Source organism: Ictalurus punctatus, chromosome 5 (assembly GCF_001660625.3).
Source record: "Ictalurus punctatus breed USDA103 chromosome 5, Coco_2.0, whole genome shotgun sequence".
NCBI lineage: Eukaryota > Metazoa > Chordata > Actinopteri > Siluriformes > Ictaluridae > Ictalurus > Ictalurus punctatus.
Window position 1 is genome coordinate 7,743,272 of NC_030420.2, and position 26,363 is coordinate 7,769,634.

Consider the following 26,363-nt stretch of genomic DNA (forward strand, 5'->3'; position numbering starts at 1 on the left):
AGTTGCAGCGGAAGTCATACGGCCAATTAAATGGAATATGGGCTTGGCACACAGAGGAAAAAGCAGGTGTTGGTTATGCGAATGCAAAGTGGAAAACCAGCATTTGCATGACTTACAGAGTAAAGCGTAAGCGATCTGGCGGAGCAGATTTTGCCATTAAAGGGAATATTTGTGGCTTTCCCGCCCACATAGGAAGTTGCGTAACCTGTACAGAGGGTCATTTGAGTCTAAATTTTAAAACGGTTTCAGTGTGATTCCCTTAGCTGCGGTGATATTTCAGTGCTAATGCATTATCGGTCTTGCCTTATAAATATTGAGGTGACTATGACTAATGAATATTTCAAAGGAAATCACCCCTGACCCCTGACTACAAAACAGTGTTTTATATATAGCTGTTATCATTCGGCGTGGACAGGCATCATATAGTTTAATTCCATTAGGCTATGAGCAGTAAATAACAAAAGAATCTTTTGTTCACACACATTACCTAAATAATTTCAGGCTAATTGATTTGTGTTTTGACTTCTGATTTGCTTAATCTCTAAAACGAGTAAATTCTCTGTGGGAAGCGAAACAGCAGGTTGAATAAGCAAGCCAGACTAAATAAGACTGTAGCGCTAGACGCTAGTAACTTTATCCCAGCAAAGTGGTCTAGAGAGAATGAGGGCAGACTCACACTCTTTCTGTCACCGTGGGTTTGAACGCAGGACAGCTGTCATCATGAATGTGCTCCTTCAGCAAGAGGCTCTTTTGAACCTAGCAATTGGTTTAAGTGCCCTTAGCTCTTTTTCAAAGACTAACATATGTCAGGGAGTAACACTGACACAGATATTATTCTGTGTTTAGTAGAACCGCTGTATTCAGTGCGTTTTGTCACGGTTGACTAGATTGTGCTAACGAGGCTAAGAGGGTATCAGCAGGAACATGGTGACTGTCCATATTTTATTGGAAATTTTAAAATATGTGTGTGGGGTGAGGGAGGCGAGGGGGCTTGGGGGGAGGGGACAATAATGACTGGGTTGCTGAAAGAATGAAGTCTCTTTGTGAACGAGATAAACCACAGCGAGAAGTGGCTTAGATAAATAATATACGGAATATAATACCAAATAAGGACTACAGTTAGGTCTGTAATAAGTCTTTAGCCAGGTATATAAGGTTGAGCAGTATGATTATATATTGACATTATGATTTGAAATTATGTCACAATGCACTTTTGAGATATCAGTACTGTCAACACTTTTATGACACTAGTTGACTCATTTGTTACTCACAGTAACAGTACACTATTACATTAGTAGTATAGTACTGTAGTACCATTGTACCTAATGTTTTATGTCCTTTCACATGCTTAATAACTTTTTGTACACATTAAATATAACTATCATTGAACTTAGATCAAAGTTTTTTTTTGTTGTTTTTTACTGCCGTTCCATGAGGAAATCTTAGTAGGAATCCTAAATATTGCCATTCATATTGTGTATCATAAAAATGTTTCATAACATATTTACCACTGTGATAAACCAGAGACATAACAGAGAAGCACAAGAAGTACATAGTATAAGGCAATAACCATGGATCAGAAAGTGACTGTCCACTGTTAATTTAAAAATGATTGAAACGCATCATTAAACAAATAACACGTGCAACAGTGGATATTTAGAGCTTGTGAAAGGGTGCCAGTAATTTTGGAGTTGATTGTTATAATACTGTCTGTCTCCAAGTCTCTCTCTTTCTCTTTCTGTCCTCACAGTGCTGTCAGATACTGGTGGTGAATGGAGTGGATCTGGGTATTCAGGACCAGGACGGCTTTACTGCAGCAGATCTGGCTGAATACAACGGACATGAGCAGTGTGCCAAGTACCTCCGTACAGTCGAAACCATGGTGAGAAGCACATGTGTTACTGTTTGTTGTCTTTCCAGCTTTTAGAATAAAAATCCTCTGCATTACAATTCAAGATATCTACCTTAATGCAGATAACATCCAATCCACATGAAATACCAGAAACCCTAAGAGCAGCAAACTTGCATCTAAATCAGCAGGTGGCGGATTCTAGAGGAGTGATTTAGTGATGAAGCTTCAGTATAAATAAAGTAACGGCTTCATCATGAACAATGTATAGAGCTAGAAACTAATGAAGAGTATATTTTATCCTGACTTCCTTCCAGAGCGTGGAGCATCGTGTCTTGTCGCGGGATCCCTCAGCAGAGCTGGAGTATAAGCAGCCTGACTCAGGCCACTCATCTCCAAATGGCACGTTAAACACGGCAGCCCGTTTCGATATAGGATCTCCCTCCAGCTCACTATCCAACTACGACACGCCCAACTCCAGTCCGTCCAGCACGGGGGAGAAAAAGGGCAGCTCTGCACCATTACGAGTAATAGGTAAGGCAAGCATATGAGAGGCATTTTAGGCTATAAATCAAACTGGACATCTCACAAATACTATCATACATTCTCACAGACACTGTCATACTCTGTCATGCACACTACCAGACCTCTTATGCATTCTTTCATACACTCACACACATACTTCCTTACTCTCATACACACTCGCAAACCTCTTACATATACTATCCATCTCTCACATACTGCCATACACACTAGCAAACCTCATACATACCTCATACACACTCTATCATACTCTCTTATAAACTATAATACTCTGTCCTATACACTACCAGACCTCTTGATGTCATACACTTAATATCATACTCCCTCACATACATACACATCTTACATATTCATATACATATCATATGCTCGCACAAATCCATTCATACTCTCTTACACGCTCCCATACTCTGTCATACACACTAACAAACCTTTTACACACACTCTCATACTCTCACACACATACTGTCAAACTCTCTCACACACTGCCATACTCTGTCATAAACACTACCAGCCATCCTACATGTTCTATTGTATTCTCACACGCAAACTGCCATACTCTGACATATACACTAACAAACCTCATGCACACTCTATCATACTTTCACACATACTATCATACTCTGTCATACACGCTATGCCACTATGGCACAGACCTCTTACACATCCTTTCATAATTTCTCACACTTAATATCATACTTCATATCATCACATGCATTGTAATACTCTGCCATACACGCTACCATACCTCTTACACACTCTGTCGTACTCTCACACACATTGCGTACCGTGCCGATGCAGTACCTAATGCACGGCCTTCGAAACAGAACGTACTAATCAGTGTGTGTGTAATATGAATACAATCCCAGACATACTACATCCGCCATGTTGGCATTGTCAAGTGACCTTCGACGTCATCATAAACACAAAAATCTTAAAGGGACCACCAGATTAAAGCAACCGCACTAACGGCGAAATACACATCAGGAAAGTTAACTGAATTAGCAGTTTAAAGTGGGCGGGGTTAACAGGCTGAGGTAAATTCGTTGCCGTTAGCTTGGCCGGCTAAGGCATGATGGAGGTCACATTAAAGGTTTCAAATGCTGTGACAACTATTTTCTTGTTTAAACCTTTAACAAGTTAACAATTTATTCGGGTATTGTTGAACAAGTCCCGTTTAACCAAGGTTTAATACTTAAAAAGAGCCGATTTTTTCATTCTGAGCCCGTCGGCACCAGTCCCGTTGCATTATGGGATTTCACTTGTGTGGAGTTGCACACATCAGTTGCACACTGCAAAATCTTGCCGGAAGCAGAATGCCATCCTGGTATTTCTTGCCTATTGTTTCTCGCCTAGAATTTGGACATACTGCCGTACTGTCATGCAAACCATCAAAACTCTTACCCAGTCTATCATACTCTCTCTCTCTCTCTCTCCCTCTCTCACTATCAAACTAGACACACACACACACACAGATCCTAAAAGGATTTTGATGCATTAACACTGTGAGGCTGGTTGTTGAGTTTGAAACGTCCTGCATCATCATGACGATTGGGACCACATGAGACATTTAGTAAATACAAAGCTGTTTTGTCCTACATGGCTTAAGAAATTGTGTAATTATACAAACAATTTTGTAACCTTCTAAAGACTTTCATAAATCTGGGCTTTGGACTTTATTTCTCTGAATTCCTTTGTGTTTTGAACAAAACCATGCCCTTTCCAGTAACCCATAAAGTGCAGGACTAGTAGTGCTCACTGAACTGGAAGACTGTCCATACAAATGTTCCCAAGGTGATTTGAGGGCAACATGCTTAGAGCAAAACCAGTGGTGCCCTCCAGTGGAAAGACAAAGATCTGCATCTGTTTCTTTGATTACTTTTTTTGTGTGTAGGGCCAGGCATGCATTGTACTATTGGAGCCATTTTAATTCCACTGTCTTGATTCACAGACACACACATATATATATATATCGGCAAATCCACAAGCTGTACTGTATACGCCCACCCAGCCACCTGCAGATCCATGTACCTGTTCTGTTCCTGGTTTCAGTTTCAGTTAAAACAGTACTTTCAGACCATTTTACATGTAATTGAATGTGAACTTGCTTAGTCATCATTATTAAGCAAATGGATGAATGGATAGTGGATGAATAGGTTAATGGCAGACTTTTCTACGTCGGATGAATGCTAATTGTGTGTTTTGTCAAAGGGGGTCCTGAGACAGCAATCAATGACATGCAGACCTACATGGACATGCTGAACCCTGACCTCACTGTTGGGGAGCAGAACAAGAAGGGGCCATCGCAACCTCCGCCTCCTCCCACTTTCCCCCCACCTCCTCCACCTGGCTCTTCACAAATCCCTCCACCTCCACCCACTTATCCTGCACCAAATTTGTCTGAGGACGAGTCTGCTGAGTTTCTGAAGGTGAAGAGCAACCTACGTCACGTGGACAGTTACTCTGTGAAAAAAGAGGTATGCCATGTATCCTTTATCCTGCATCCATTACGTGACTGAAAAATAGCCAAGAATTTGAGCAGTGCAAAATTAAGTCTTATCTTATTTTTCTTTTTAAAGCATATTAAACAGTAACTGCGAAAACTAATAGGAAAAGTATGGGGCAAGCAAGTTGGATCATTAAGCAGAATCAGAGTACGAATCTTTTAATATTATACTAAAATATAGTATAAGATATATTACACAATATTAAAACATGACTATACAAAACAAACATAGCAATCAATCTAATGTCAAATCCCTGATAAATCCTGCTTTAAACAGGAATCCCACGTGAAGATTTGTGTATATATTTGCCTATAAAATATTCTTCCTGGATTTAAAATAAAGAAAATTAGGCAGCCAAGTTGAAAAACTAAGAAGGGCAGAGGAAATGTTTTAAGGTCGGTTTCCATGTTAGCGCTGCAACAGGTGTGAAAATATAAATTTTTGATGGTAATAGTCCATACCAAAATACACTGATGACTGTAGCAATTAATATTGTTACCCACTATCTAGGTTCCTTCTATCCTTACACATCCTGCAGTATTCAGGCATTAAAGTTCATTTGTTTGGTGGACTCTCCATAGACGTTCTAAGCATCATTATGAATTAATTCATTATTCTGCAGAGGTAAACAATCTGAAACAAAATCCTATTCATTTCTCAATAGACCATCTGAGCTTAATGCGGTTGCTCTGTAGAGAACGAACTTTCCAGAACATGAAGTATACCTTCTAGTGTTTTGCCACTGTTGTCTAAGTGAAAAATATACTAATCAGATGTCAGCTCATTAGGGGTATACACCTTCTGAGCGTACAAAGCTTTATGGCATGACAATGTTTTGAGAAGAAGATAAGAGGTTATACTTAACCTAATGGACAGTGGATGGCCGAGTCTATAAGATAATATGGCATGGAGTAATCTGCTAATCTTTAGGGCTTGAATGATATGTTGTTTCTAATATGCTTATCAAACACAGCTCAATTGAACCCCCAAGGCTTGGTGCCTGTGTTACTGAAACCTTGCTAAATTTAAAGCAGCTTGTCAGCCCATTACACACAGGCCTCATTATATATTACAAGGGCCTCACAGGGCATCACATCAAGCATGAAGGAGCGCTGTAACAAGAAGACAGCATTGTGCTGAGAAGCAGGTGGGTGTCATTTATGTGCATGGGGTGCAAAAAGTGTTAAAACATCATGGTGTGAGTGTTTAAAATCTATTAAAATCAATAGTTTACACTCTGTTCTCTAGAAAAAGTACCTAATGTGCAGATTAAATTGTTGACTGCATCGTTGAGTTATTTTGGTGCATTGAGATAACACTTGCACCAGACCATGGATAGTTCATTATATAACAATAGAAATGAACATAATTTCCTCCCAATAGTCAGTTTTATCCTTGGGGAATCTCAATTCTCAACAAATGGCACAGCGGGGAATCACTAAGTGTATCCCAGCTGTGGGACACACCTCCGGCACATCCTCGAGTGGAAATGTGTATAGGTACAGGACAATTCTAAACTAACCACATCACACAACAAAATTCATGATGCAAAGTTCAACGTGTTGTACTGTGGTGTTTGGAGACCATGAGAACGTGAACTTGTGGCCTGGTCAAAATTCATGGCCCATTTCCCACTAATCAAATGAAGGCGACACAAAAGCAAACATACATAATGCAGCTTTTGTGTCATTGTCCTAATGAAGGAGGCCCATTAGCCCGAGCCAGACTCCCACCGGTTTTAATGATGTGCTGAATGATGGACCGGACATTTTCTTCAAGTAATTAACTGTGCCAGCACTCCTATACAAATGAGCCCTTGGTTCTAATAAGGAAAAGAAAATATGTTTTTATAGCTGTATACGGTAGTGTCACATTAAGTAGGGAATAAAACATGCCAAGGCATGCTGTTATAGGAAAATAATAATAGATTTATTTGTGAATGACAGGTCATATTTCTCAGCGTTTATAGTTATTTAATATTGGGCAACATTCGCTAGTGACAGTGGAAATCAGTTGCTGTGATCATTAACATTATAGCAGCTGTAAACAGTCATTCCCTCACCGACCTCTGTTCGTCTTCGTCATGTTACAGAGAAACCAGAGAGTACAAAATTCTTTATGTGGAAGACTTTTCTGTGGTGGAAAACTAACTAACTGTTACAAAGCCCTTACACTGGAGACTCCTTCTATAAATGTTAAATAAACATCTCTTTATAAAGGGCTTCATTGTATATATTATTAAACAGTTTAATTAGTTAAATAACAACATGATTATGATTAGCTTCAGAATATATGGAGCATCCTCTATATAAATTCCTTGTGAATGAGTTCTAATATGTATGTGTGTGTGTATATATATATATATATATATATATATATATATATATATATATATATATATATGTATATATATATATATATTTGTGTGTGTGTGTGTGTGTGTGTGTGTGTGTATGTATATATTGCCAGAGCTGCTGTTCTAGAAAAAAATTCCATACCTTCTGACCAGATTTAAGAATTCAACGCTGTCAATGTGTTTTGTAATATTTTATCAAAACGTTCTGTTAAGTTCTTGGAAAAAAATTATTATTTATTTAAACTTTCTAGACAAAAAACAGGGCTGCATCTCTCGAAGGTATCGCAGTACTACATGACTATGTGCAAAAACAACTCCTGCTTAAATCACATGTTCACTTTGAAGTTCTGTGTGTGCATTCAGTAGTAAGAAGTGTGTTTGTTTTTGTAACACAGGCAAACGGTTTAGGTGTGGTTTACAGGCTCTTAATTAAAAGAGAAAAATCAGTCTAAACCCACCAAACTGTGTCTCTCATCACAAAAGCATTTCTGATATTTGAAAAGAACAATTTGGAAGGATATGTAGCAGTTCTGCAGTTGTAGTTGAACAAAGTCATCTAATATCCAATGTGCGCAATACTGTGGAACATGTAACGTAAATCCTTTGAAATGGTAAATACGTGTATATTTGACGTCCAGTTTCTGGCATGGCTCACTGATACATTGATAAGGTCGGTTAATTAGAGTAACCTACCTCTCATTCACTTCACATGAACACACACACACACACACACACACACACACACCTGCTCCCAGGTGAAAAGCTCTGGTCTGGATTTTTATCACTTGCATTAATTATTAATAAGAGGGACTTTACAGGAACAATTATGCACGCACACACACACACACACACACACACACACACACACACACACACACACACTTTTCCCATTGAACAGAAGGCTGAAATTTAGAAAACAATAAGCCAACTGCTAAACACTAAACACTTTTTTTAAATAATGTGTTTAAAATGAGTGTTCTAAAATATACCAATTTCACTTTGATTTATACTTTTTTTGTGAAACTAAATTATGAAACTAAACAAATGACAAAATGAAAACAATTTAAAACTGCTGCGTTTGCTGCTGTTATACACAGTGTCAGAAATCCTCTTTTACTAAAACATCTGGTTCATACGATGAAGGACGTAATAATGAGCTGGAACAGTTGTGTAGGCCTTAAAAATGTGCCCTCGGTACTGGAGTTGAGTATTGCTGATGTCAACTATTCATGACTTAGTGATTTCTGCACTTAAAGTGGTATTTTAACTGTCGATTTAGTCGACCGAATGTTGACCAACGGAAAAAAAAAAAAAAAGTAAGATGTCACGCTTGCACTGTGCATAGTGTGCTCTTTGTTTAGTGGCAAAGAAAATGGCAATAGACAAAATCAACAATTTGAATAGATGCATTTTCCTACACTAAATATGACAGTGACTGAACATTGGCGAATTTATTGACACTTTTCAGCAGCGCTGTGCATTCATGGTAAGAGCGAGTCATCAGAAAACACTGATGAAAATATTTGCCGAAATGCTAATATTTGTTACTTTTGTCTTAATATAAACTGTTCGGTAGCAATGTTGGGTGAGTTATTCAAGAAAAGTAATCCACTACAGATTATTAATTACTACAAAAATACACTACAATAAAGTTGGATTTATCAGAAAACTCATATGGACGTTTATGCACCTTGCTTTCCTGCTCAGCATCAGAGGAAATTACTGCTTAACGGATTAAAAAATAAATAAGTAAGTGTAATAAATAAAATAATAAATTAAATAAATTAAATAATAAAATAAGTAAGTAAAATAAATAAGGTGTATATCCATTTTTCCTCACACTGACTGTATGAGGTAGCATTTGGCAGACTGAGAGACTGTCAGCCAATAAGACACGAGTATTCCCCTGTATTTTCATGTAAACCGTGTCTGATTGGTCTCACCTCCGTTCACTGAAGATATAAAATTACAACACCACCGTCTTCATTTACTGACATTCAATTATGTAGTGACAAACTGCTCCAAGTGGAGAATTTTTCAGGGCTAAAGAAAAAATCTTTAGGGCTAGAGCCTCGATTGCCCGGGCCAGGTTATGCCCCTGGCAGCCGTGCAAAACGTGATTTATTTAAAAAATGCATTTGACTTAATATTGTTGTCTTAACAGTAAATTCGTAATGCAAGTAACGTAATTTTATTGACATCAGTAACTGTAATCAAATGACATAAATTTAAAATGTATTGCGTTACATTACTGCGTTAGCAGAAAAAGTCATTATAATACAGTTTGTAATGCGTTATACCCAACTGTGTTCGGTAGAAAAGCATGGTGCACTTCCCCTCACAAAAGCGTCACAGCTTTTAGAGTTTACAGATGTTGTTTGTCTTTCACTCAACTGTGCACACCCTTTCATATGTACACTCACATATATATGCACATATATACACTCGCATACAGACTGCAACTCATTATTTATTTGCAGTAGTAATGAGGAGAAAGCAGCATAGCAACAATAAGTATTGTCCATGAAAAACAATCCCCTGAGGCCACCACAGCACCACAGGTGCTCATGGCAACCACTTTCTGAGGCACAGGCTCCTTGTTTAGTCTAATGGAGTTTACTGGCGTTTCATTTGTTTGATGTTATCATATTCACTTGAATAGCGTGTCTAATATAAAGTGCTATATTAATAGAAGACAGAAGCATTGTTTATTGCACAAGTCATATTGCATAGACGTTTCTGAGCTGCTGTTAAACATATATATGGTTACTTTCCTCTATTTATTTTCCTTACTGTGAGCGTCAGTGCATTCATATACTTCCCAGTGTTAAAAGAATCAAACTGTTGTACTTTCAGAATGAAGGAGCTCTGTGTTTGTAATCAGATTCCTGCCAGTGCTCATAACGCAATCGTTAAGCCAGCTGGAGATTCAATACCAAGTAGCCATGCCCTGTGTGTGTCTGTGCTTTGCATAAAAAGCCCTAGCCGCTCTGGGTTTGCGATTGGTCAGCACCTGGGCAGTTACATCACTGTGCTGGGCTAGGATTGGCTAGTGCGTCTGTGAAGGCAGGGAAAGGTAAAGCCAGTGGCAGGTAGAGTGTCACACGCACAGTGGAATAAGGATCCAGTGTCACCTGTGCAACCGGCAACTCTGGGCTTCGCAGTTTCTCTGAAACTGACTGGGCTACAGAGACAGGGTAAGACGCATTATATGCTTTTTTTTTTGGTGTGGGGGGGTGTTTAGATTGTATTTGGTATTTGGATTAATGCTTGGCAAGAGATTGATCCTTCGTGAAACTTCCAGAACGTTCTAACAGCTTGGCTTGTGACCTAGAAGGTACTGTGTAAATGTAAAGTAAATGTTTCTGGGGTTTTTTGTGACAGTGAAGTGGATTTTAGAAATAAATTTCATTGTTATTTATTATCGTTTGTATACGATTACATACATAGTGCTTTATACCTACATACAAGCGCTGATAACCTTCTGTGGATGTTGATCGGAGCTTAGAGGTATCCTGAACACCCTCTGAATGAGTCATAACTAAGTCATGGTTGCGCAAGTGTGAATCGTTAAACGTGTGTGGAGGATAAGTAAGGAAAAGTTCCATAGGTTTTGAATGGGCATGAGTTTAGAAAGGCAGATCTGTGTGGCCAATTTCCCTGAGGTATTACTATCACACCATCTACACAGGGCCGGCTTGTGTTACACCAGAAGCCTATTTACAGGGAGGAAAGGGCTTAAATCAACAGTGCAAATAGGTATGGGGTCAGTAATAATTTGGGTCAGTCTTTGTTAATGGGGGGCGGTATGGATGTTAAAAGTAGCTGTAGTAGCCTGTATAGAATTATATAGAACCAAGGACAAGTTTATAGTTTGTTTTTTTTGTCATTGCTGCTTGACAGGGTGCTTGAAATGTACAAATTTCTGATGAATTATGTTCATCAAGATTGCCATAAAAGCATGCGCGGCAATGCCGCGTCCTCTCTGCTTCCTGTACATTTGAATTATTCAGGCTTGTTTTCGCACACTATTCGTCTGTCACCTGTTTCACCTCTTTATGCTCTCAACTATTCTTTTGTTTTTTGTTTTCTCGTTTCATTTTCCTAACATATTTCATGTTACGGGTTGCAGTTGGTCTTATAGCACAATAACAAACTGTACAGCTTCAGTGGCAGACAGTTGAAGTGTTTTTGAAACCGTACAAGGTATGACCCTTAAAAAGGTGGGATTGGAATGCAAATAGAGGCTTTTTGCATTAGGAAAATTCATTGAGACCAGGAAAAGCAGCGTTGCATATTTTTTGGGACTATCTGGAAGATGGCTGCTTGTATTTAGGTAGAAAAGAACTGCAGAAAAGACCCGTGTGACTCTGATATGTTTTTTTAGTATCAACCAGGATTAGGATATAGACTGTTATCTTGTATGAGTGTATTATAAACAAGTAGAATAAGTGGAATTAAGCAGTGGCTTGATGGGGAGCTTTAAAAATACAAAGCAAAGCACAAAAGAAAGGAAAAGAGGATTGTGTAAATCTCATTCTTTGGCATGTTTCATGTAGACCAATGCCTCTTTTTTGGTCATTGTGCCTGTTATGTATCTAGTTAAGCCTGATAAATATGTGATATAAGACACCATACTATTATTTGCTCTTTTATGTTTTTGCATCATTTACATGTCCACCTCAAACGAATTGTCTATGTGGCAGAATCTATTTTAATCATTGTGCATATTGAATTCCATAATCTACTTCCTCCCTAGGCTTATGCATCAATGGGAATTCCAGTATAGTCTGTAGGTCTATTGATTCAGTCCTAGAACACTTAATTACAATATGGCATGATTAAATTTCTCAGAGCAAGTATGATGTTTCAGGATCAGTTATACTTTTTGTAAAAGGCAAGCAAATTCATAGTGAGCTCAGTGTAACCCTTTGTGTGAGTCTGTGTGTTTTTTACTGTATCTATTACAGTTTGCTTTAATACCCTGCACGTAGTTAATCCACACTGGCATATTTAACTGAGGTTGCCATTAGAAAGCGTTTTAAAACTTAAGCACAAATTAGGTCTAAAAGCATAAATGTGTAAAATATCATTGTGTTTTGTTGACATACAGTCACAGTCTACTTTATTAGGAACACCTGTATACCTGCTCATTCATGCAGTTTTCTAATCAGGTAAAGTGGCAGCAGCACAACGCAAAAAGTCATGCAGATACAAGTCAAGAGCTTCAGTTAATGTTCATGCCAAACATGAGAATGTAAGAAAAAGTGTGATCTCTGTGACTTGGATCCTGACATGGATGTTATGTTAGTAACCGAAGGGCTGTTTGAGTATTTCATAAAATGATCTCCTGGGATTTTCACACTCAACAGTCTCTAGCGTTTACATCAAACGGTGCAACAACAAAAAAAAGTTAATTGAGTGAGCGACAGTTCTGTGAGTAGAAACACCTTGCTGATAAGAGAGGTCAGTGAAAGATTGCTTCAAGCTACCAGGAAGTATATAGTAACTCAAATAATCACTCTTTGCAACTGTGGTGAGCAGAAAAGCATCTCAGAACACAGCACATTGAACCTTGAGGTGGATGAGCTACAACAGCAGAAGACCACATCAGGTTCCACTCCTGATGGAATCTGATGGAAAAGGAATCTGAGGCTATCATGGGCACAGACTGACCCAAACAAGACAGTTGAACACTGGAAAAAGTCCAGGTGATTTCTTTCTAACCTTAGTTAGAAAGATTAGGTTTTGCACTGTGCTGCAACCACATGATTGGCTGATTAGATTAGCTGCATGAATGTGCAAGTGTTCAGGTGTTCCTAAACAGTGAGTGTATATTTGTGAAAGCACACTGACTTCGCCAGGACAAACAGTGTGTCTTTATATACTGAAGGAAATAGGTCAGAATATAATTATAGGCACTATAATGCAAAGAGGCAATAATTGGTTTTATGAAATGCAACACAAGGTTCAACCAAAGTGCATCCACTCCAACCTGATCGCAGGTGTGAATTCAAACAGACGTGGCAGTGTTGATGGATTTTGTTTCATTTCATATGAAAAAGATGGGACAAATGCAAATCCATCACCCCCAAATTACCCTTTGTATAATTTTTATACAAGACTGGATATGAAGACATGCACATAAATAAAAACAGTAACTAATGATGCCATGTGCTGTACAGTGAGGAATGGCCGATGAACAGGAGAGTGTATAGACAGAAGACAGAGTAGGAGGGAGATGTTGTTCAAGATGACAAACAGTCAGACTAGCACACTATCAGCCATGATTTGCGCATGTTTGGCCACATACATCTCATGAGGTGTAGTAAAATCTATCTAGCCAAAAAGAAATGAGAGGGGAGGAACCACTGAAGTCTTCGATTCAATTATTTGTCAGCTTTCTGAGTGTTTATTTTACTTACTTTAATTCCTTTATTCATTCATTTCAGTAACAGCATCGTGTTACGTTTTGGTTATTATTTTACTCTTGAACAAAAGATAATCAAAGGAAATATAAACACCTCAATCAATAATTCATTACATATCTCTTCCTTGTTTGGAAAAATGACAGCATCAAAAGAACTGTGACAACTGTTCAGTGGAAAAATATGATTTGTTGTAGAAATTCTCAAATCTCAAATGTGCTAGGAACTGTGATGTGATTTTAATATTATAATAATGATATAACATAATGAGTGTTCTTGCCTAAATATGAGAATATGAGAAATGTATACAAGAGAATGCGAAGAAGTATAATCTTCAGAATGCTGATCTGAGATCAGTAGCCACTCTACACATTACAATAGAAAACTGGATCAATAGTTTAAGCTTTCATATTTAAGATCACTCATGTATATTTGATTCGACATTAATTTTTGTCTGTGTGCTTTATTTTATCGGCACCAGGTGTCAGGAGGGGAGAACTCAGACAGACTGCGGCGGGTGGACTCCAACAGGAAGTCACGAAGCTTCAGTAAGCAGCCCAGCACTGGAGACTATTACAAGTCCCTGGGCAACGACATCACGGACGTGCAACCCAGGACAGACATGGCACCTGATGAGGAGGTACGTCATGAACTGTTCAACTTTGTAGATATCATTTGGGTACAACTTTGGTGCAAAGTTATTTACGTGACGAAAAAGCACAGGAAAGCAATACCAACATGGCTGCTACGTATTCCTGTGTGTATGTGTTTGTGTGTGTGTGTGTGTGTGTGTGTGGACCATTCCAGCAGCTCCTCTCCTTCACCTGCTACACTAAAGCACAAATCCGTGCCGGGTGTGGCCCAGCACTGGCAGAACCTGGCTTTTAATCCACATATTAGTTGCACTGCTCGATAAACACTATGAGCTGTTTGCATAGCTCTTTCATCATGTTACATAGCCATGACATTTGGGGCCTTGGGTTTTTTATATCATTCATCAAAACAGAGCTACGCCTCATTTCCAAAACAGAATACGAGTCCTCTGTCCATTGTGCACATTTAGTATTAAAACAAACCTGACAGATATAAAACACATTATGCATTTTATCTGAAACCGAGTTACGAAAAACCGATTCCGTTTTGACAAATTAAAAGGAAAATTACTGGATTCTTCACTAGAATAAATAAATGAAAATGGTTTGTTCTTATTTAATAATGAGAGTGGAGGCTATAATGCAAAATGTATTATATCTCAACTGTCATTTATTTTCATTTGTAGTTTCATACAAGAACTTGTTAAGAGACCTAAAAATTTATTTGTGTCAGATTTAAATGCTATATTCATGAATAAATTTTGCATGACATCTTCAGGTGTCTATATTAATAGAAATTCAAAAGTGATAATATAATTTTAAAAAAATATGGCTGCACTGAAATTTTGACTATCAAATTTTCAGTTGCAAATACTCAAAAAAGGCCAAGAGTTCAGCAGAAACATAATTGAGCCTCGTCACACACTGCCTAGTGGATGTTATTTTTAAAATATATTTTATATATTACATATATTTTTTATACCAAAGAAATCAAAGAAGTATTGGTTTTTGGTGTGTACCAGTGTGTCCTAAATTTTCCAGGAATTTTCATGTCGATGCATCATCTCAGTAATATTGCATGCTTTATTGTTGCAATTTATGTTCCTGAGTGGTGCAACAGAAAAGCGTTTGACATATCATTAGGATATTCCATCCATCCATCCATGGTCCATACCGCTTATCCTACACAGGGTCGCAGGTTAGCCTGGAGCCTATCCCGAGGAACTCGGGGCACAAGGTGGGAACCCCCTGGAACTGGTGCCAACTCATCGCAGGGCACAATCGCACACTCATTCACACACTACAGACAATTTGGAAATACCAATCAGTCTACAACACATCTTTGGACTGGGCTTCCGAACCCTCAACCCCAGAGGTGTGAGGCAAATGTGCAAATCACTAAGCCACCATGCCCCAATCATTAGGATGATGCCACAGCCATTTGTAATTCAGAGTCCAAGAGAGCAAAATTGGCTGTGCTCTCTGGTTGGGAGGGATGGAGACACTAGCCAATCATGGGCATCTGTGAGCTCATGTATGTGGAAGATAGCACGATTCTGCTGTGTGTTCAGGTGAGGGTGTCTTCATGTCTCCGACAAAGTACATGTTATCCTTCACCCTCTCTCCAGTTGGTAGCTGTCACGCAGAGGTGATTGCTTTAAGACTACATGGGAAATCCTGCCTCCTCTAACCTTTCACTAAAATGCAGCAATGAAATATTTACAGAAGTGTCTATATTATTCATCAGTCTTGGTGAAATTGATTATATATCTAATATTATATATCTAATATATTTCTGAGATATCTAATATATCTCACTGCAATTCTCACTGTTTGTTCAATTAACATAAATTGTATTTGGAGGACAGTGCAATCTCCTTCGAAGAACCCGATAAACCGCGATAATAATCCAGCAAAGCCTGGATTCTGTGGGCTTCTATAGAAGATTCAAGTACAATGCTTTTGCTGTGTATGTGTAATAAGGGAGAGCTAGATATTAGGGGAAGAACTGGAAGAAATTGGGTAAAAAATATTATTTCTCTATTAAAATTCTTCACTGATACCCAGTGCACACACACACACACCTCATTATTGTCTCTGTAATCTCTGTTGAGCTAATTACACTCCCAGTAGGAATCCACCCTCTCCAGTGGAACCAGATGGCACTTGACATGTCCCCTGAGTAAAGACCCATTAGCTGCTCCATTCATTGTGACATGAAGTGGACCATATGGTGGGAGAGGGGAGAGAAGCGTGGGTTCATTAATTGTAGGGGAGGGAATAGCACGCACGTGTCTGGCACGCGCCACACACTGGGGGCTGTGGGGGCACGTGCCATGGGGAAGGGGCGGAGGGTTAGGAGGAGGGATGCCTTTATTAGTACTGTGACAGCTGGGGGTGCTGACAGGGTAAATAATAGTCCCCTGAGAGCAGGAGTGTGGAGGATTGTAGGGCTTAAGTCACAACAGATGTCTGCTCATTCCTCCGAGTCACTGATCGTCCTCGCTTAGCTTTTGAGCACTAATAAGGCAGCTTGAATATGTGAGCGAGGAGATGTTTTTGAAAAACCTCTAAGATAGTAATAATGAGATAGTAATTATTATAATTTCAGTAATTATATGCAATAATTAAAATTCTAAATCTGTGATGCAATTAATTATTACATTTTGAGGCCTGTGACTGACTAAGCAATTTATCGTATGCTGTTTTACAGGGAATAATCTAGGGTTGAGGGTTTGAATCCCGCCTCTGCCCTGTGTGCGTGTAGTTTGCATGTTCTCCCCGTGTTTTGAGGGTTTCCTTTGGGTACAGAGTCCAAAGACATACGTTGTAGGCTGATTGGCATCTCTAAATTGTCTATAGTGTGTGAATCGGTGCGCAAGTGTGTGTGATTCTGCCCAGCGATGAGTTGACACCCCATCCAGTGTGTCCCCAACCTCATGCCCCGAGTCCCCTGGGATAGGTGCCAGGCTTCCCGTGCCCCTGTGTAGGATAAGTGATACAAAAAAATGTATAGATATTTTATATATTATTGCTATTTAATTTGACTATTTTGAGGGATAAATGTTTTTATAATTTCTTAGGAATTATTTCTGCGCAGAAAACGTGTTCAAGGAAACATAGCAAATAATGTGTGAAAGCCAGGATTGTTTAACACTACCAATTTTGTATCATTCAAACCCCTTGAGTCCTCACTGATGTCCAGTGATGGACAGAATACAAAATAATTTGAAAATAATAACTTGAAGAAAAGCAAAATTAAAAGTAAAATAGTTATGATGCAGACAATGTTACAAATGACTTTTTTTATGTCTATTTGTCTACTGACACATTTAATTTGAAAAGTTGTATTGTCTATTCTGTCCTTTTGATAAATAAACAAGCGAGCTATGCTCAAGTGAGCAGCACCTTCATTATCAAGAGTATAATACAAAAAAGTCAAGTTAGCTGACTGTTGCTCACTAAGCAACTATTTTAATTTGATCAGTAAAGGTAAAAGTACTATGATTTAATAACTGTATACTCAGAAAGTACTGTTCCAGTGAACCATGTACTCAAGTACTGTAATTAGAGTTATTTTCCACCCCTGCTAACTTCAGTTCACAATCAGCCATGTTATAGCTACAATGTGGGAGAAAATACTAACGACTCTTGCCTCTTGGTTTAGTTTGACATAATTTGACAGTAAAATGATGGTGTCTTCTTTCCACATGCAGGGTTCAGTGTTGTTGGAGGAGCCGGCTGACGCCTCCCTTGTAGTGGAGAATGGGTCGGGAGAGAGCGAGGAGCCTCCCGCACCTCCTCCTGCACCTCCTCTGCTTCCTGCCCAGATTCCACCTCCAGCACCCCCACTGCCTTCGGAGGTCCCTCCACCTCCCCAGAGCAACCACGCTCCTCCAGCGGCCTCCAGCCAGCGTCGCATGTCCTCCTCCTCTAGCAGTGAGTACTCTCTGACTCATCAACAACATCCCTCCATCCTCAACTCTTTTCTCCTGTCATTTTATAAATGGTCTCATGGCCCGCTCTCCGTCACACTATCCTCATCTAAATAGTCTTTCAGTCTTCTTAATTTCTTCTCTTTCCGTGTGTGTCTTCTGTTGGATATGTAGGGCTGATCATATAGTCAGGTATTTTTCTGAGGGGAAGCCTGGGTGTGTAAACAGACAGGTGGATGAACAGCAGGTGCTCGTGCGCTCTTTGGTTTCTATGAGCAGCAAGCAGACCTGAGCTCTGGTGCTGTAATTGGATTTAACTTAAATTGAAACAATTTCTAATATAATCTCAATGAAAATGAACTATACGTAAGGAATAAAGGGATATAGCAGCTTTTTTTAATTCTTTCTCTTGAAGTTAATCAGACAAAATAACACAGTTTATCATGTTACTGAGAAACCAGAAAGGTCAATCTCCTCTGTCCTAAAGCGTTTTCCCATGGCAGAAAATGTACTGACTTCTTTTCTTAAACAACAGCACTTTTTTATGTATATTATTAGGCTTAGATTATGTGGCACGTCTGCCATGTAATATAAACCTGTGATCTAAACTAAGTACAGCCTAAACTACTGTCAGAGCTGCTGTTATAGAAAATTAATCAACACCTTCTGACCAATCAGGTTTGAGAATTCACAAACGCTGGGCTTTTTTTTAAAGCTGATAAATCACCCCTGAGCCCTTTGCTTTCATCTTTTGTGTCTTGGGCTTTTTTTTTCACACTCCATGTTTATAGATACGATTCTTTGTGGTTTAACAAATGGATATTGGCACAAATTACACCCAATAGTATGACTGCGCACACTGGGTTACTTTTTTGAGATTCTGTATAAGATTATGTTACTTGAATATAGAAATTGCAACGGTGCAGCTTGTAACGTTACTGAGATGAACAAAATTGTTTTTATTTGAATGTCCATACAGTATTTGCTATGCGTTAAGGTTAAAATTGATTGTTAACTCTATTAAAATGTAATTTTTAATATTAATATTAGTAAAGTTAATAGTAAAATTAATTGAATTTTGATGCCAAAACTGACAACTTAAAGTATGTCCATGTAGTTGGACAAAAACAGCTGTGTCAAATACTTGTTTTAACCATATTTCCATGATATCAGTGTTGAGAATGTTAGATAATAATAGATTAGTCGAACAATGCTTTCCCCACACTGTTCAGCAATAGCGCTCCCCATCAGCTAGATCCCAATCAACCCCTGTTGATTAGCCACTTTGGGTTAAGCTGCTCTCCGAGACTTAGCATTTGGACTACAGGTGTATTTGGGCATAGAGCAATGAAATTATTCAAGCACTAGAGCTTGGCAGTAAGTTAAATTTTTCACTGGTCTCGATATGGACTGGCTATGCTGAATTGACCCTTGGTGTGAATGAGTGTGTGAATGTGTGTTTGTCCTGCGATAGACTGGCATCGCATCTAGGGTGTATTGTTGCTTTGTGTCCAGTTCTCGGGATAGGCTCCGGATGTCCGGATCCACCACGACCTTGACCAGAATAAAGCGCTCACTCACGATGAATAAAGGAATGTCATTTCTATAATTCGGTATTCTTAGTTTAATTTTGTTTGCACTGTTAAGTTCAATAAATACTCTCTATCTCTCTCTGTCTCTGTCTCTCTCTCTCTCTCTCTCTCTCTCTCTCACACACACACACAAACAGCTTTCTTCTTAGCCAATCAGAGTAATCCTATGTGATAAATTGTATAAATTGGTAAAGCATGGCAAGAATTAACTCTGTCAGTTAACTAAATGATGTAAGCCAGATCTATGATGTCTATGCTTACTACTTTTTTTAATGAATGTGCCAATGTGACAATTTCCTCCCATATGAAAACAAATTTATTTTAATATAACAAAAATTGTCACCACTTACTGTTTTTGAGGTGTTTTGAAAATAAAAATATATATCACAATAATTTTTTGTTTATATTAGAAAGCGTTTTTTATGTCAACTCTATTGTGAAGCAATCATTAGGTAGCTTTATGAATTATATATCAAGCTTTATTGATATCATCATATTATAGATATAGTTTCTGGGTTTTTTTTAATTCCTTAATCTTATCAGCATGATAGTAGTGAAAATCCGCCTGATACTGAGCAGGAGTTATTGAGGAGTTATTTATTTATTCAGTTTATCGTTTTTTTTAAAGAATATGTTGAAAAGATATAACGAAAGAAGAAATTATTAAAACAAACCCGATGAGATCACTCAGAAATCTGTAAAATCTCGGCAAATCGTGTGTTTGTCTGTGACAGTACTGCGGAACTATAGTTATCTTAGTAATCTGCCTGTCTTGTGTGAATTGTGTGACATAAAGTTCTCAGGATGGCAATAACACCTTTAACTCCCAGCTTATCATTCATTTTAAACCTCATTATTCAATAACCACTATGACTGATTCAGACAGTTTCATTCACTTTAGTAATATAATATATATTTTTCAATATGCAAAAAAAAGATAAGCTAAATAGCAATGCTCTTCAGGAAAAAGAAGATACATATATTTCACATGGGAATTTTATGATTATTCACAGATCAAATTCATATTTATGTCAGATTTATGAATTATATTCATGCTTTATTTTAATTCATTCATGCCTTTTGTGCAACAAAAGCAGCAACAGAAACGTGTTCCTTCAGTTTCTGTTGTGTGAAAAGATCGAGTAGTGACCCCTTTAGGTTACAGTCTGCAACACATTTGATGTAAAACCCAGTCAGGAGACAGTGTAAATATTTTAAAGATTCACCCTGTTACCATGAGAGCAGCCTGCTTGCGCTTCCCAAATATCCGTTTACGAATTAATGCACGGGGGCTATCGTTACCTCCAAGTCCGGTTTAGTGTTATCCCATTTGCGTAATTGCTCCTCTTCCAAGGGACGTCGGTCTCAAACCATTCAGTTCAGGATTATGTCAACAAAATACGCTGCACTGTATAGCTGGCATTGCTTTTGTGTTAGTCAGTCCATTTGCTCTTCAGAGCATCTGTACCTTAGACAAATTTGAATGAGAACCTGAACAGGTTGTATACACAAGCAGCCGACAAAAGAGGCCTAATGCCTCAGGAGTGGCTGTGAACAAAAGAGCACTATGACTAATAGATTGACTTGTTACACATGAATCTAAGGACTTATGTAAGCAATGTATGCAATTGTGTTATACACTCAGTGTAGTGATGCACTGAGAAACACACTTTTGCAGATAGAGAAATCAGTTTAAATCTGAGACTTGCTTAGTAATTTTGGTGTTGCTGTAGAAATTGACATTAGATTCCATCCTTATCAAACTCCTTACATCAGCACATGTGTAACGCATTTGCAAAAAACAGCAGTTCAGATTTTTGTTTTATTTACTAATTTTGTTTTTGTCCTTTTTGTGTTTATTCACTCCTCTTCTCTTGCTCCTCTTATGTTCATTTTGTTGTATCCTGACTTTTTCATTTGTCACTTGCCTGCTGTCCTTGTCTTTCCATCACTTATTCTGTTATATTCTTTCACTTGGACTTGAACTTGGGTTTTTTCCTACTGGTGTCTCTTTTGGCCAAAATCTTCTTTCCCTCTATGCGGTCGCTCTAAAGGAGGAAATCTCTCCTCTACCTCTGTCACTCCTGACCCAGAATCACTCCGGCAAAGGAAGAGTAAGTATTCATTTCCCTGCAACAACACAGATCTTTCTCCTGCGTGTGTGTTTGTGGGAGTATTTACTATATATATATATATATATATATATATATATATATATATATATATATATATATATATATACATACACACACACACACAGTATCTCACAGAAGTGAGTACACCCCTCCAAAAAAATATTTGATTATATCTTTTCATGTGACAACACTGAAGAAATGACACTTTGCTACAATGTAAAGTAGTGAGTGTACAGCTTGTGTAACAGTGTAAATTTGCTGTCCCCTCAAAATAACTCAACACACAGCCATTAATGTCTAAACCGCTGGCAACAAAAGTGAGTACACCCCTAAGTGAAAATGTCCAAATTGGGCCCAAAGTGTCGATATTTTGTGTGGCCACCATTATTTTCCAGCACTGCCTTAACCCTCTTGGGTATGGAGTTCAGCAGAGCTTCACAGGTTGCCACTGGAGTCCTCTTTCACTCCTCCATGACGACATCAGCTGGTGGATGTTAGAGACCTTGTGCTCCTCCACCTTCTGTTTGAGGATGCCCCACAGATGCTCAGTAGGGTTTAGCTCTGGAGACATGCTTGGCCAGTCCATAACCTTCACCCTCAGCTTCTTTAGCAATGCAGAGGTCGTCTTGGAGGTGTGTTTGGGGTCGTTATCATGCTGGAATACTGCCCTGCGGCCCAGTCTCCGAAGGGACGGGATCATGCTCTGCTTCAGAATGTCACAGTACATGTTGGCATTCATGGTTCCCTCAATGAACTGTAGCTCCCCAGTGCCGGCAACACTCATGCAGCCCCAGACCATGACACTCCCACCACCATGCTTGACTGTAGGCAAGACACACTTGTCTTTGTACTCCTCACCTGGTTGCCGCCACACACGCTTGACACCATCTGAACCAAGTAAGTTTATCTTGGTCTCATCAGACCACAGGATATGGTTCCAGTAATCCATGTCCTTAGTCTGCTTGTCTTCAGCAAACTGTTGGCAGGCTTTCTTGTGCATCATCTTTAGAAGAGGCTTCCTTCTGGGACGACAGCCATGCAGACCAATTTGATGCAGTGTGTGGCGTATGGTCTGAGCACTGACAGGCTGACCCCCACCCCTTCACCCTCTGCAGCAATGCTGGCAGCACTCATACGTCTATTTCCCAAAGACAACCTCTGGATATGACGCTGAGCACGTGCACTCAACTTCTTTGGTCGACCATGGTGAGGCCTGTTCTGAGTGGAACCTGTCCTGTTAAACCGCTGTATGGTCTTGGCCACCATTGCAGCAAAGTGTCATTTCTTCAGTGTTGTCACATGAAAAGATATAATCAAATATTTACAAAAATGTGAGGGGTGTACTCACTTTTGTGAGATACTGAACACACACACACACACACACATACATATATATATATATATATATATATATATATATATATATATATATATATATATATATGCCTGTGTCCTTCCTGCTTCCTGTTCTCTTGTAAGCTTATTTGGATATGATCCGGCGTCATTATTATATTCTTTTATTAGCAGTGGCTCTGTTTGTATGTAAGGAATAAAACACAACGGGGCATGCTGTTATAGCTAAATAATCAAAGACGGGATGGTGTGAGGCAAACTCAGTCACAGTTATCAGTCTGGAGTTGATTATTTTCCTATAACAGCATGCCTGAAGTGTTGTATTCCTCTTATACCACAGCAGTTTGTCAAGAACTACAATTTTTATTAGTTAAAAGAATGACACTTCATTCAAGTTAGTTCCTCTCATACATTATAGCAGCTATAAACAGTCGTTCCTTCACCAGTCAGTCCTTTCTTTCTTTGAAAACATAAAGTTACAGCATTACCTCTGAATGTTACAAAGCGCTGACACTGGGGACTCCTTCCAAAAAAACAAAGTAAAACAACCTCACAGAAATCTTAATCATATCAACAATTATTTAATGTTAGCCTGTTTATGTGGCACATCTGCAATACAATTCCAAGTACAACTACAGGTCTGTTGTTACTTTAGAAAAGATTGTGTATTAGAATGAGCACATTACTATAAACCGTTCAGCCGGAACCACTGTCAGAGCTGCTCTCAGAGAAATTCAATGACCAGTCAGAATTGAAAGTTCAACAGTGCTGTGGTATACATAAGAGTTATATTCTAAAAAACAAATATATTGTTTTTTAGAATATCATTTTAATATTCAAGATGGCTCTCTTGTTAGTGTCTTAACAGTGTATTACATTTAAACCTATGCACTATAAAAAAAGTCTCAATAATCGGTAACAATTTACAATAACAGTACATGAATAATCATGCACTTATACCTGAATTAATACTTACTTATATATAAACTAAAGATGAGTTAAGGCATGTACTAATCACGAACGAATGAAGTGCTTAAGTTCCGAACATTAAGTTCAATGTGAATTTTTTTATGCGCAAATAACGACCACCTTAAGTACGTTAATACATGTTTGTTAGCTAATCTCTTAATTAACACGTATATATACGTGTTAATTAAGAGTAAGCTAACTCAAACATGCTCTATAAGTAAGAATATGAATTAAACAAGCATAATTTCAAATTGTGTATAAAATTTGTCGTATGCAGCTACGTACACAAACATCATTGGATGGCCTTGAGATGAAATTATTGGTGTTTATTATTAGTGTGTCTTTCTACATTCCATAGAGTCGATCGATGCTAATTGTGAAAGTAATCCAGTGCCATCCAACACTGTGAAAGTGTTACCCAGTAATCATTGTTTGCAATAATAAGCATAATGTACACGGCGAGAGCATTTAAAGTTTAACATGATGTGCTGAGAACTTTTAAATGTACAGTACATGTACAGTGTGACTGATTTTTTTAAACACTACAATCACGAAAATAATAGTAACAATTACAAATCCATTGTAACTCAAAGTGCTCTAAAGTGAAGAGTTAGCGATGTAAAAACAGCCCCGGAAATTACGAGCTGGCTGAAATGAAACAAAGTAGAATCAAAAGTAGAACAAATTAAAGCAACAAAATTTGTTGCAAAACTGAAAATATAACTGCAAGTTAGAGAAAGAACAATAAATAAATGTTCCAAAAAATAAAAACATAAGTCATAAATGATATTTTTGGTGTTTTTAACTGTATTTATTTCAGGTTTATTTTTTTAGCATGTTGTGAACTGAGTCACAGCAAAAAAAGTTTACAAAGGCCTGTAAACATCCAGAGGTTTTAATCATAGCACTTACCCCTGGTGACTGAACCCTGCTTTCATCAGTATGCTCTTTCCTGTATCAGTTCGGTCTCTACCATGGCACACACATCTGTCGTGAGAATCCAGGACAGCACTTCTGTTCGTTTTGTAAACGAGTCGAGATCACACTGATATGTGCTTGAAGCTGAAGATGTATCAGGACACTAAGACTGATGGTATTGTGTGTTGTGACTGGCATGCGGATAAGTGTGAGATGAATGTGTGTTTGTGAAAATAAGTTTGTATGTTGTACATTTCATCTGCCTTCTTTCTGTTTGTGGGCATATTTCTGTGTTCTTTCTGCCTCCATTTAATATGTAGTTTGAGGTCTTGAGAGAATTTAAAATGGAGGAGGCGGGGAAGGGAAAGTGCAATCGGAGCCAGCTGAAAAGGTGATGAGAGGATTAGGGAGAGAGGAACGATTGCATGCGAGACTGCTGGAAAGTGAGTGAGAATATAGAAAGGGGAGTCTGGGGTGAGCGACTTGAAATCCACTTCCAATTTGGCAGCGAGTTACAATTTGTCCAAGCTGATTAGTGCTGATCTCTTTAGAGTTCAGAGCTGTGACGAGCCTGAGCTCGCCTTTTTTTTTCAATCATTCTCTGTGGAAAGACTGTGACTGAGCTCGAAGTAGAAGCAAGAGTTTACAGTATTAGGGATGTAAGAACGTCAAGGACAGCTGAACCAAACTCAGAAGGTGATGTACGGTTTTGTTTAAAGTTTTATAATGTCAGGAATGTAAATGCTTGCTTCTAGTCTGAAAATGGATGAAACTGTGGTGGTAGAACATTAAGCATTTGATTTCAGTATTGGATTATATGACAGGCTGTGGTTTCTTTCAGCAGATCCTTTGTGTAATTTGCTTGTGTTCAATGCTTATTCAGATTTTCTTCACATCCTCTGGAGCCTTACTCAAGAATGTGCTATTTAATTTGTTGTAAAGTTACATGTCTTTGTATTTAACTGCTGTGTGCTCATATAATACCCTGAAATGATCAGAACACATTTGTTCGTTGTTTTTGTTTTTCAGTCAAATGTTACGGACAAGTGTCTTTTGTTTCAAAACTGGAACAAAATGTTCCAAAATAACATGATTAAAATGAATAATGTGATTAAAACTCTTTGTAAGAAGATTATGACTTAATCTTGCACCTTGCATCAAGATTATTCTGAAAATTTGTGGGGA

At 38.4% G+C, this 26,363-nt stretch overlaps 1 protein-coding gene across 3 annotated transcripts in view; it reads left to right on the top strand.

Annotated features, from left to right (window-relative positions):
• Nucleotides 1-26,363, top strand: part of espn (espin) — a 59,089-nt gene that overhangs the window by 16,106 nt on the left and 16,620 nt on the right. For all 3 annotated transcript variants that reach the window (XM_017467128.3, XM_053680158.1, XM_053680157.1), the window contains exons 5-9: nt 1,751-1,882; nt 2,167-2,383; nt 4,604-4,869; nt 14,165-14,323; nt 17,993-18,215. In XM_017467128.3, coding sequence (XP_017322617.1) covers nt 1,751-1,882; nt 2,167-2,383; nt 4,604-4,869; nt 14,165-14,323; nt 17,993-18,215 — 997 coding nt within the window. The remainder of the gene's footprint in view (nt 1-1,750; nt 1,883-2,166; nt 2,384-4,603; nt 4,870-14,164; nt 14,324-17,992; nt 18,216-26,363) is intronic.